The sequence below is a fragment of the Hyla sarda genome, chromosome 1 (assembly GCF_029499605.1).
Source record: "Hyla sarda isolate aHylSar1 chromosome 1, aHylSar1.hap1, whole genome shotgun sequence".
NCBI lineage: Eukaryota > Metazoa > Chordata > Amphibia > Anura > Hylidae > Hyla > Hyla sarda.
The window spans coordinates 87,090,637-87,103,962 of record NC_079189.1 but is presented as its reverse complement, the minus strand read 5'-3'; the positions used below and the strand labels follow the sequence as shown (position 1 = coordinate 87,103,962).

Sequence of the window (13,326 nt, the reverse complement as noted above, 5' to 3'; positions counted from 1 at the left end):
CGCGGCTCAGCCTCCAAAACTCACTACACACATAGGGCTGTCGCCGGAAAGCCCTGTGTGTATAGTGAGCAAGGGATACGCAGCGTATTTCCCGCTGCTGCCATACATTTTGCGCAGCGTCAAATACGCTGCGTATATGCCCTGTGGGAACGCACCCTAAAAGGGGTTAAAGTACAATAAAGGGTGCAAAAAAATGAACAAAAACAAACTTTCTAAAAAAAAAAAAGAAATTAATAAATAAAGAAAAATAAAAATAAAAAAAAAGCTCTTACTAATTATTGCTGTGTTGAGAAGGGGTTAAATGTATGCTAAGGCTATAATATGAGAAGATACTGTACAGTGACAGGAACATGAGGTAAACCAGACTGCTCATCTGACCGGTTCCCCTTTAAGAACTCTGCTGGCATCGCCGCTTTAAGAGCAGCACGGTTGCAGTGCATGCCGGGAGGCCGGCTGTCACATGGAGTACAGGGACGTGTAGGACACTGTACAGATAGGAAGGTGAGTGAGGGAGCCGGGTAGTGGGGACACATGGACTGGGGGACTGAGGGGATCAGATGCCGCAGCGTTACCGCACTGTGTATACGAGCTCATAGGGAGAACACACTCTGAAGCAGTGCTTCCCAACCAGTGTGCCCCCAGCTGTTGCAAAACTACAACTCCCAGCATGCCCGGACAGCCTTCGGCTGTCCGGGCATGCTGGGAGTTGTAGTTTTGCAACAGCTGGAGGCACCCTGGTTGGGAAACACTGGTCTAAAGACACCACACATCCATAATCGTTTTTGCAGTTTCATTTTTTCCACCTCCCCTTCTAAAAATCATAGCGCTTTCAATTTTGTACCTACAGACCCATACGAGGGCTTGATTTTTGCATCACCAATTGTACTTTGTAATGACATCACTTATTTAATAACAAAATCTACTGCAAAATCAAAAAATATGTATTTGTGGGGTGAAAATGAAGAAAAAAACCACCATTGTGTAAGTTTTGGGGTTTCCGTTTCTACGCAGTGCACTTTTTGGTAAAAATGACATCTTATCTTTATTCTGTAGGTCCATACGGTTACAGGGATACCCAAATTATATAGGTTTGATTTTATTTTACTACTTTTAAAAAATCCTAACTACATGCACCAAAATGTGGATGTTTAAAATTGTCATCTTCTGACCCCTATAACTTTTTAGTTTTCCGCATATGGGGCTATATGAGGGCTCATTTTTTGTGCCACGTTCTGCAGTTTTTATCGCTACCACTTTTTATTTTGATAGGACTTTTTTTTAATGTTTTTTATTAATATTTTTATGGTATATGAAGTGACCAAAAATGCACAATTTTGGATTTTTTTTATTTTTACGTGTACGCAATCGACTGTGCGGTTTAGCTAACCTTATATTTTAATAGTTCAGACATTTATGCACGTGGCAGTACCACATGATTGTGTTTATTTTTTATTACATTATTTTATTTCACTTTTATTAACTCTCTTTTTTATTTATTTTTAAGCCTTCTACAACATGCAATCTTCTGACTGCATATACGGATCAATGCTATGCCATAGCATAGCATTGATCAGTGTAACCGGCACGCTGCTGCTCTAGCATGCTGCGCAGGCTAGGAGCAGCAGATCGCTAAACGGACGGCGAAAGGGCAGGTGAGGACCCTCTCATCGTCAGGTAAGCTGATCGGGACATCGCGATTATGTCGCGATAGTCCCGATCAGCTCTGCTGAGCTGCCAGGACAGTTTCAATTTCTTTTTAGAGGCCGCAATCAACTTTGATCGCTGCGTCTAAAGGGTTAATGCCAGGCATCGGCCCGATCGATGTTGCCCGGCATTAGCCGTGGGTCCTGGCTGCCCGTAGCAACAGGATCCACGGGTTTTAACCCGTTCTCCCCTGGTGAGAAACGTTTAGACCCTATTATTGGGACCAGGAGTGCAGGTACGCCCTCAGTACTTAACCCCTTAAGGACCATGGACGTGTATACACTTCCAGGCAGGATGCACGTTCCAGCACCAGGATGAGTATACATGTCCATGGTTCTCGTGGGTGCTGCCCAGTGCCCACAAGATCGCGGCAGGGACTCGGCTGTAAACTTCGGTCCTGGCATATTAACCCTTACAGCCGCGGTTGGAAGCGACCGCGAACTGTAAAGTTTTGACAGAGGGAGGGGGCTCCCTCTCTCTCCTGTAGCACCCCACAATGATCGCGGGGTGCTGCTAGTTACCTGGACAGCCGGGGGTCATTACAAGGACCCCCAGGTCTGCCCCGGTTATTGCCAGAAGCACGTCCTGATATGCAGCCTGCTAGTGTAAAACTGTCAGGCAGCATATAACTGCAATGCTTTGGAATACTAAGTATTCCAAAGCATTAAAAAAAAGTGTAAAATAGGTTAAAAAAAAAGATACAAAAAATAAAAATACAAATACATTTGTTAAATAAATATAATGAAAAATAGAAATGCATAATGTGTAGGATCCCATGTCGCAGCATATTACGTGCTGCGGATGCCTTCCAGGAGTCACAATTATGAGCTCCCTGCTGCGGCTTGGTAGCTTTGTGTGTCCACTCATAGCGGCAGATTTCCCAGTCATGAGCAGACACACTGAGCTACCCAGCCGCAGCAGTGACCTCGCCCTTGTGACTGCTGGGGGGCATCCCCGGTGTGAAATATGCTGCGGATGCCCTCTATAGCCCTGCGGCCTATAATTAGTATAATGATATCCTGAAAGCCAAATGGTGCGCCCTCCTTTTGGGTCCCACCATGTGGCCATGCAACCAAATATGGTCTAAGTGGGGGTATTACCGAACACGGGACAAACAGCGTAATAAAATATGGGGCACATTTTCTACTTTTCAGATGCAATGTACAAAAATATGTCCCACAATTATGCATTTGTGAAAAAAAAAAAAAGAAAATGAGAATTTTTCCACTGATCTTTGGTCTAGGTGAATACTTTAAAGGGTGTAGTTTCCAAAATGGGGTCACTTGTGGGGGATATGGATGTTGTTTTTTTGTTGTTGTTTTTTTACTTTTATTAAATTTTTTTTTTTTTTTTTAATACACTTCATTAGGAGGAATCATTAGATTCTTCATACAGATCAATGTTGTCTGTCGCTCCTGGTTAGTAGGCGCACTGTAAGCTTTTCACCCCTTTTTTGTCCTATTCAGGGGTTTCCTGTCCCCTGCTTACATTTTTGACGTGCAACTTAATGTGTGGGAGAACCTCACACAGCGGATTTTGCATTACGCAAGAATCTTCGCTAATGATACAGCCCCACCCGGGTGTCTCTTATGAAGTCTGAATCCACTACTTTTCTCATTAGTATTTAGGCCTTACTCATATGTTAAAATGGCGCTGATTATGTTGCATAATCTGTATCGCCGTGATCAGCTTAGATTTTGCAGATTCTCCCAGTGTAGATCATAAAATATGTGTGTGCAAAAAATGAATAAATAAATGTGACCTTATATGGTGTGTGTGTGTGTGTGTGTGTGTGTGTGTGTGTATATATATATATATATATATATATATATATATATATATATATATATGACATGTTTTAGCACAGATTGTGCATGCCATCTCCATAAAGGGGTACTCCGGTGGAAAACTTTTTTTTTTTTTTTTTTTTAATCTACTGGTGCCAGAAAATTAAACAGATTTGTAAATTACTTGTATTAAAAAATCTTAATCCTTCTAGTACTTATTAGCTGCCGAATACTACAGAGGAAATTATTTTCTTTTTGAAACACAGAGCTGTCTGCTGACATCACGAGCACAGTGCTCTCTGCTGACATCTCTGTCCATTTTAGGAACAGTCCAGAGTAGGAGAAAATCCCCATAGCAAACATATGCTGCTCTGGACAGTTCCTAAAATGGACAGAGATGTCAGCAGAGAGCACTGTGGTCATGATGTCAGCAGAGAGCTCTGTGTTCCAAAAAGAAATGAATTTCCTCTGTAGTATTCAGCAGCTAATAAGTATTGGAAGGATCAAGATTTTTTTAATAGAAGTAATTTACTAATCTGTTTAATTTTCTGGCACCAGTTGATTAAAAAAAAAAGTTTTTCACCAGAGTACTCCTTTAAGGAGATGGCAGGCACAATCTGTGCTAAAACGTTAACTTTCTGGCACTAGTTTATTTAAAATTTTAAAAAAAAGTTTTCCATCCCTTTTTAAAGAGGTTATCCAGGAGTTAATTTTTTCCAAAAAGAGCACCATTCTTGTCCTCAGGTTGTATGTGGCATTGCAGCTCAGTTCCATTGAAGTGTATGGAGCTACCCTGTTAATAGATTCACTTTGACTATGTTCACTCAGTGGAGTGTCTGGGTGGAATTCCGGCTGAATATTCGGCGCAGACATTCCACTGCATCAGAGTCCCATTGATTTGCTGCACTATTCACACGGTGGAATTTCAGTGGCAGATGTTTCTGCCACGGAAATCCTGGTTAGAATATGAGACTGCACATTTCCGAGTAGTCCTAGCGCCTGCCAGATTATTGAAATGTGCGAAATGTCCAGACTCTTTTTTCCGTGCGGACATTTTACACTGTGTGAACATGGCCTTGTGTGTGAACATGGTTATCAAGGAGTTAATTTTTTTTCCAGAAACAGCGCCACTCTTGTCCGCAGGTTGTGTGTGGTATGGAAGCTCAGTTCCATTGAAGTGTATGGAGACAATTGTAATATCACACGCGACCTGAGGACAGGGTTGGTGCTGTTTTTGGGAGAAATTAGCTCTGTTTTTCTATTCCTGGATAAAGCCGTTAACCTTAAAATGTAATGTTCAAAAACATAAGATAATTTTAACTACAAAAAAAATAAAGAAAAATATAAAAATAAAAATAGTGGTTGCTTTAAGAAGAAAAAACAAGTATATAGAGATGTTTCATTTTCTCTGAAAATATAATACTTAAAAATTTCAAGTGATAGTACAGCGTTTCCCAACCAGTGTGCCTCCAGCTGTTGCGAAACTACAACTCCCAGCATGTCCGGACAGCCGTTGGCTGTCCGGACATGCTGGGAGTTGTAGTTTCGCAACAGCTGGAGGCACACTGGTTGGGAAATGCTGTGCTAGATAGACGCAGCAGCAGCCAAAGATCATCTCCCGTAGACCAACCAATTGCAAAACTACAAGTCCCAGCATGTCCGGACAGCCTTCAGCTTGAAATCTTACTCTCCTGGCCGTGAGTTACGTCTCTGTAGGGGGGTGGATATATTCACCCCATGATGACTAATGCTTTTCCTAACATTCTCGTTTATTCCTGTTCTTCCAGATGGAGTGTACTTGTAGTAAAGGGGTTAATGTCCTACACCAGGCTGGGCTGCACGTATGAGGCCTTCTCCAAGAGACGCTGGTAGATCTGCTGGACTAAGCGAAGAGAAATGTTTGCTATAAATCCTGGTCACACCACAAGATGTCTGCGCCTGTGGAAGTGGAAGCATCAAGTCTGTGCCCTCAGGAGATGCCTGTCTGGGCAGAGATGGCAGACACTGACCCTATGGGGAAGTCGCTGCTTGTTGCAAACTATCCATCCTACAAATCTGTTGCAGGTGGCGCCGTACAGTTCCAAAAAGGTGAAATCATAAGGATATTATGCTGAAAGTCTTTCTTCTACACTGGTGTGGATGCTGAGGTTTCTTCTAGGGATCGACCGGTTATCGGTATGGCCGATATTATCGGCCGATAATCATGATTTTGGGCATTATCGGTATCGGCAATTACCTTGCCGATAAGTCGATAATGCCCCGCCCCCACCGCACTGCGAACGCCCCCCCCCCTGACCCGACACACCGCAACCGACCCACCGCACCGCGTCGCACCCCCCACCATAGTGCTGGGCGGTATAACGGTATGAACCGGATACCGTTTTTTTTCTCCCACGGTATGGATTTTTGCCCATACCGCTATACCGGTCGGGCCCCTCCCCCACACTCAGAGTCAATAAATTTTTTTTTTTACTTACCCGTAATGGGGGGTCCGGGCCATCCATCCTTCCTGTAGTGTCCGGCGGCATTCTGGGTGGAGGGTGAACCGGTCCGGGCTGTCCTTCTTCTCTCGGGGTGCTCTTCTCCACTCCGGGCAGGCTCCGGCCTAGTACGCTGCATAGACGCCGCTACGCTGTGATGTCAGGTGCGTCGCTGCGCACGGGCGTCACTGCGCAGCGGCGTCTATGCTGCGCTACTAGGCCGGAGCCTGCCCGGAGTGGAGAAGAGCACCCCCGGAGAAGAAGGACAGCCCGGACCGGTTCACCCTCCACCCGGAATGCCGCCAGACACTACAGGAAGGATGGATGGCCCGGACCACCCTGACAGGTAGGGGGAGAGAAGCAGGTGGTGGTGGCGGCCTATGGCACCGCAAAAGCCACTGCAGTGCATTGATTTAAAGCGCCCGCTTTAAATCAATGATCTGCAGCGGTGTTGCGGGGGGATAAATAGCCAATAACTTATACCGGAATATCGGTATAAGTTATCGGCTATCGGCCCTAACCTCCACCGATTATCGGTATCTGCCCTAAAAAAACGATATCGGTCGATCCCTATTTTCTTCTCCATGTAATGTGTTCTGTAACTTGTTCATCAAGATGGTCATACACATTAGATAAATTACATTATATGAAAGAGGGAAGTGATCATGGGTGTATAGGGAGAGGTCTTAGCAGTAGAACTAGGGGAAGTGCTGATGCCACTGTACAGAACACTGGTGAGACCTCACTTGAAGTATTGTGTCCGTATCTCTAGAAGGATGTAGATATTTTGGAGAGAGTTCAGAGAAGAGCTACTAAACTAGTACATGGATTACAAGATAAAACTTACCAGGAAAGATTAAAGGACCTTAACATGTGTAGCTTGGAAGAAACACAAGACAGAGGATATTACAGAAACTTTTAAATCCATAAATGAAATCCATACAGTAAAAAAGGAGAGTATATTTAAAGGGGTACTCCGGTGGAAAAAAATATTATTATTTTTTTTTTTATCAACTGGCTCCAGAAATGTAAACAAATTTGTAAATTACTTCTTTCAAACAAATCTTATTCCTTTCAGTACTTATCAGCTTCTGAATACTACAGAGGAAGTTGAGTTGTTCTTTTCTGCCTGACCACAGTGCTCATTGCAGACACCTCGGTCTGTGTCAGGAACTGACCAGAGTAGGAGCAAATCCCAATAGCAAACCTCTCCTGTTCTGGACAGCTCCTGAAATGGCACTGTGGTCTGACAGAAAACAACTCAACTTTTTTTTTTAAATAGAAGTCATTTATAAATCTGTTTAACTTTCTGGCACCATTTGATTTGAAAAAAGTTTTCCACCGGAGTTCCCCTTTAAGATAGTACTTTAGTGGGAAAAAAAAACCTTTCATATCCTTTGGATAGTGGAAAAGTTATAGATCACAGGGGGTCCGACTGCTGGGACCCCCTGCGATCTCCTGCACTGCACCCTGGCAGTCCACAGGAAGCCGCGGCTTCTTGCAGGAGGTTGGCACGCCTCCTTCCTGCGGACTGCTGGGGCGCTGTTCAGGAGATGTCACCATCTTATTTGCCTCTTTCTAATGCCTTACATCAGCATTGTGCTCTGTTGTGAGGAGCTCCATTGCTGAGTCTGTCTTAAGTCTAGAGCTTTAGCAGATAAAATAATACTGTGAGCAGTACTTTTTTTCTCAGCTAAAACAACTGACACTTAATGGAAACCAGGCGGACTCTTTTCAAAGTCAATGGGACCTGGAAGTGTCCACTGTCACTCATTAAGGGTCCATTTGGCACAAAACAAAATCTGAATGGACATTGAATGATATGGAGCACAAAGGTGATGTAAACTCATCCTAATATAAAAGCACTTACACTTGTTTGTTTTTTTCACACAGATTTGCTGCAAATTTACGTGTAGAAAATCCCCATTGTATTTCTGTATTGGTAGCATGGTGCATGACATTTTAACAAATGCATAAAGAATCTGCACAAAATCCATGAAAAAATTACACTGCAAATTTTAGATTCCACAATCAAGATCTGCAACTCATTCTTAATTACATTTTATTGTGTTGGAAAAACTGCAGATTTTTAGCACATTTTAAATGCAAAAAAATAAAAAAATTAATTCTGCACTAAGATTCCGCCACAGCAAACCTGCAACAAATCCACACCAAAGTCAGCACAATTTAGTGCAGATTTACAGCTGCAGGTTTATATTTGGAAATACTATAAATCCACAGCACATCCACCCTATGGGTCTGTGGTTAATTATGACTCCAATTTTAGTCATGCATACTAGAAATAGAGGGTGAGCCAAAAATCAGGAGGCACTCAAAGCAACCACCACGGTGGAGGTGCACGAAATGGGCTCCCACCAGTCACTTAGGAAATACAATCCAGCCTTGGGTTGGTGGAGATTGCTGTTTGTCTGAAATATTTAAAATTCCTTCAGGAATGAAAGCCATATACCCCCTCTAATGGTGGGTAGGGGTCCGCTCAACAAAACCAACACTTTACCCCAAAGCAGAAGCCTCTTGTACAAAAAATGCTGTTTTGCTGTATATCAGCATCTCCAGGAGGATAATGAGTCAATGACTTTGTCTCAATATCCTTCTGAAGACACTGAAATACAGCAAAACATGTTGAGGGGGGGCACACATTGTTTAAACAGTGCTGTACTGTGCAGAGAGAAAGGAGTTAAATGAAGCATTTAGTGCAGAGGTCTCTAAACTGTGGATCTCCAGATGTTGCAAAATTACTACTCCTAGCATGCCCAGACATCCATTGGCTGTCTGGGCATGCTGGGAGTTGTAGTTCTGCAACATATGGGGGTTCATAGTTTGGAGACCACTGATTTAGTGGTTACATGAGAAAGAAGCTGCCTGCACATTAGGAAACTCATATGTGGTATGAAGATAAGTGATCATCTGTGATGTTTTTTCTTTTTCAGGACAGAATTGACATGTCTGGTTATGATGTTGAATATATTAGAAATTTTAGTATAATAGCTCATGTAGACCATGGGAAAAGTACGCTTGCAGACAGACTGCTTGAGATTACAGGTACGGCTATATAGGCTTTTTTATTTTTATTTTATTTTACTATCTGTATTCTCAAGCCCCATTGAAGGAGTATTCCAGGATATAAAAACGTATCCAATATCCTAAGTATAGGGGATAAGTTTCAGATCGCAGGGGGTCCGACTGCTGGGACCCTCCGCGATCTCATGTACGGAGCTCCGGCTCTTTGGCTATATAGCGTGTGTCGATCACTGCACGAAGCAGCGGCTTTCCCGTAGAGTTGTATTGAGGAGGCATGTCAGCAGCCACTTTGTGCGGTGGCCAAACACGCGCTATATAGCCAAAGAGCCGGGACCCCGAATATGAGATAATTAGAAAAATAATTCTACAGTGATCCCTCAACTTACAATGGCCTCAACATACAATAGTTTCAACATACAATGGTCTATTCTGGACCATTGTAAGTTGAAACCAGACTCAACATACAATGTACAGACAGTCCAAATCTGTGAAACGTGTCAATGGCTGGAAGAACTGACCAATCAGAATGGGTATTCACTGGTAAAACCCCTGTATTACTGAAGCGTATGCACTGACTGGTGTCTGGTAGCTCCTCCTACTGTACAGGGAGGTATTACATGTTCTGTATTACTGAAGCGAATGCACTGACTGGTGTCTGGTAGCCCCTCCTACAGTACAGGGAGGTATTACATGTTCTGTACTCTACCTGTCCCAGGGTTAGCTGCTCCTTTGGACACCAGGTGAGGGCAGCTCCTTGTTACTTTTTTGGGACACTTTGTGTACTGTACAGGACCCCGAAGAAGCTCCTGTCCTCTACATAGACCAGTGTTTTAGCATGCAGGGTACCCCCAGCTGTTGCAAAACTACAACTCCCAGCATGCCCGGACAGCCTTTGGCTGTTCGGGCATGCTGGGAGTTGTAGTTTTGCAACAGCTGGAGGCTCCCTGCTTGGGAAACACTGACATAGAGAGTGATTTACAGCTCCCAGCAGATCTTTATTACTTTTATATGTAAGGATTTGCTTTATCTATATTAGTTATCTACTTATTTTTCTTTAATCCTCCCTTTTTTTCCTATTTTTGGATGACATTTTGGTGGCTTCAGAACCAATTACCAGTTTTCGATAGTTCTGGTCTCAACATACAATGGTTTCAACATACAATGGTCATCCTGGAACAGATTAATATTGTAACTTGAGGGACCACTGTACACAAATTCTGTAAGGGGCTGTTCACATAACATATAGGTATTGCATTATTCAAATATAATAGTATATACATAGTATATGAATAATACATTGATATATAATATAAATAAGGAGAGAGAATATATAGATGGATAGATAGATAGATATACACTGCGAGGTTACCTGTGGGACAGCAGGGGGCGTTTATCTCCTGTTTTCAGGAGTAGACAAATTAGTTTTAAGAGTTACAAGTATATATGTGAAAATAACATAATATAATTTCATTGTGGTTTAAACCCTGATAAACAAATGCTTTTCTTAGCTACTTGATTGTTTATGTAGATTTACCCCATGAAATGTTGGCCTCCTCTGTTCATCCATTATTCGTGCTCCTTCCCACAGGGTGTATTCCGAAAGCTGCTTCCAATAAGCAAGTTCTGGACAAGCTACAAGTGGAGAGAGAGCGGGGGATCACAGTGAAAGCCCAGACTGCCTCTCTGTTTTATACTTTGGAGGGGAAGAAGTATCTCTTAAACCTGATCGACACTCCAGTGAGTTTGCTGTGAAGTTTTATTTGTATAATTTACTAATCTCCGGTCTTCCGGACGCGCAGATGCCGGGTGAGTTATATTGAATTCGGCAGCTGCTTAGATTTTATGTACAAGTTTCATTTCAGAGAACTCCAGGGAAATAAAGGTTGGTGCTAAAATATACAAGTATCTCTATGATGCCCAGAAGTGTTCCCCAGTCCTTACATTATAAGGCATCTATTTCTGCCTTTTAAAGTGAAGCCCTGGTTACCATCCACCATTTGTAGTTAAAATATTAGTATTAGACTTAATCTCTCAATCACTTTCTTGGCATTACAGTGGCTCAGGGGTTAAAGGACATCTGCAGCGTAATTGACACTTATGCCATACCCACAGGATAGGGGATAAGTGTTTGATCGTGGGGGGTCCGACCGCTGGGACCCCCTGTGATCTCCTGTACGGGGCCACGGCTATGCCATGGCTCTCCCGTGCAGGGGGCGTGCCAGCCGCAGCATGACGTTGCGGCCGGCACGCCTCCTCCATACATCTCTATGGGAGAGGCGGGGAGTCAGCGTTTGTGCCTCCCCGCCTCCCCCATCGACCTCTAGGTCGACGCTGCGCGCCTTCAGAGCTCACTATGAGCGCTAATGGCAGCGCCCCGTTAGGGAGATCGAGGGGGGTCTCAGCGGTCGGACCCCCCGCGATCAAACACTTATCCCCTATCTTGTAGATGGGGGATAAGTGTATATTGTGCTGCAGTTGCCCTTTAAAGGGGTACCACCGATGAAAACTTATTATTATTATTTTTTTTTATCAACTGGTGCCAGAAAGTTAAACAGATTTGTAAATTACTTCTATTTAAAAATCTTAATCCTTTCAGTACTTTTTACTACAGAGGAAATGTTTATCTTTTTAGATTTCTCTGATGTCATCACCACAGTGATCTCTGGTGACCTCTGCTGTCTATTTTAGGTACTGTCCGGAGCAGCATATGTTTGCTATGAGGATTTTCTCCTGTTCTACACAGTTCTTAAAATGGACAGCAGAGGTCAGTAGAGAGCACTGTAGTCATGACATCAGAGAAATCTAAAGAGATAAGCATTTCCTCTGTAGTATACAGCCCCTAAAAAATGCTGGAAGGATTAAGATTTTTAAATAGAAGTAATTTACAAATCTGTTTAACTTTCTGGCACCAGTTGATTTAAAAAAAAAAAAAAAAAAAAAAAGTTTTCCACAGGAGTACCCCTTTAACTCTGAGGCCTTTGCTACTTAAAGTTATTAAGTCATGAGGGAAGTACAAGGAAAACAATAATGTCAAATATTTTCTTATACAAGAGTAATGAAAGAGTAATGTGCTATCTTATAAAGTTTTTCCCTATCTCAAGAATCTAATCCAGTTTCCCATTAGAATGAAGCAGCGGGTTGGACATGCGCGACACTGCTCATTTCATTTGCTATGGTAACTGCTATAAACAGCTGAACAATGTACTTGGTTATTTTCCTGCTCCCATAGAGAATGAATTATGTAGCAGTAGGCATGTGCGACCTGTTTCCCCATTCTTGAAATTTCTGGGGGGCCCAGTGGTCGGACCCCCCCACAATCGGCTACATATCCCCTATCTTATGAATAGGGGAAAATTGCACAACACCTGTAAGTAATACTAAACTAATGAAGAAATAGGTAAGTGTTACTGACATTGAATTAAATGTGACATTTGCATAGATTTGATATTGCTGGATAAAGCACGCTGCAGTGTGTTTTATTCTCCGTCTCAGCGCTTAAAGCAGATAATGGGCCCCATAGAATATAATGTAGCACATCTTTTGAAATCAGATAAACTGAGCACTGAGCTGGGGAGTGAAGTGCTCTGCAGTGCACTTCTTCCAGCTATATCTATAGGATTAAAGGCAATCTCTGTGTGACATGTCAAAAATTTAATTAAATGACAGTAACTCTTTAAATTTACTAACAAAGTTTCTCGTACATGTCATTGGGGGACACAGGAGGCCATGAGTATGGGCAGCATATCCCTCCTGCACATCCCATATCCCTCCTGCAGAGTTATTTCAGTTTTTGCTTAGTGTCTCAAGGAGGCGGACACTCATGCAGGATCTGCAGGTTTCTGCTATTCTATTTTAGTCTATTTTACCAGCTCCATACCTGCCAACCCCCCCGGTGCCTACCGGCTCAAATCAATAATCTCTCTCCTCTGAGAGAGAGGTACACTAAGCGGGTGACCCTGCTGGTCATATCTTGGAATCAAGGAGAAGAGGAGCGAGAGAAGTGAGTATATTAGGAATAGGTAACTATTCCAGATCTTTCTCCTGCTTCCTCTCCAAGCCAACCGCCATTTCCCTGAGGCCTGCGTTTCCTGCCATGTCCCTGCTCTTGCCCTGCGCAGTGCTGGCTCGTCTATGCGCAGCTGCAGGATTTCGGCACTCCATGGCAATCCCAGGCTGTCTCCTTCTCCTGGGGAGCTCCGTGCGGCTGCAGAGTTCTATTTGCTGGGCCATGGCTTCCCTTTCTAATATTGGCCCGGCTTCTGGACTTGATAGGCCACTGGCCAGGAGGCATGTCCTTGGCTCAGAACTCTTTG

The 13,326-nt window shown here is 43.2% G+C and overlaps 1 protein-coding gene across 2 annotated transcripts in view; it reads left to right on the top strand.

Moving 5' to 3' along the window:
• Positions 1–360: 360 nt before the first annotated feature.
• GUF1 (GTP binding elongation factor GUF1) overlaps positions 361–13,326 on the top strand; it is a 36,288-nt gene continuing 23,322 nt past the window's right edge. The window contains exons 1-4 of one of the 2 annotated variants that reach the window (XM_056557333.1): positions 361–501; positions 5,279–5,579; positions 8,923–9,034; positions 10,602–10,750. In XM_056557333.1, the coding sequence (XP_056413308.1) occupies positions 5,388–5,579; positions 8,923–9,034; positions 10,602–10,750 (453 nt within the window). In that variant the 5' untranslated portion in view covers positions 361–501; positions 5,279–5,387. Of the gene's footprint in view, positions 502–5,278; positions 5,580–8,922; positions 9,035–10,601; positions 10,751–13,326 lie in introns of those variants that run through there. The other variant, XM_056557343.1, reaches the window with a different exon arrangement.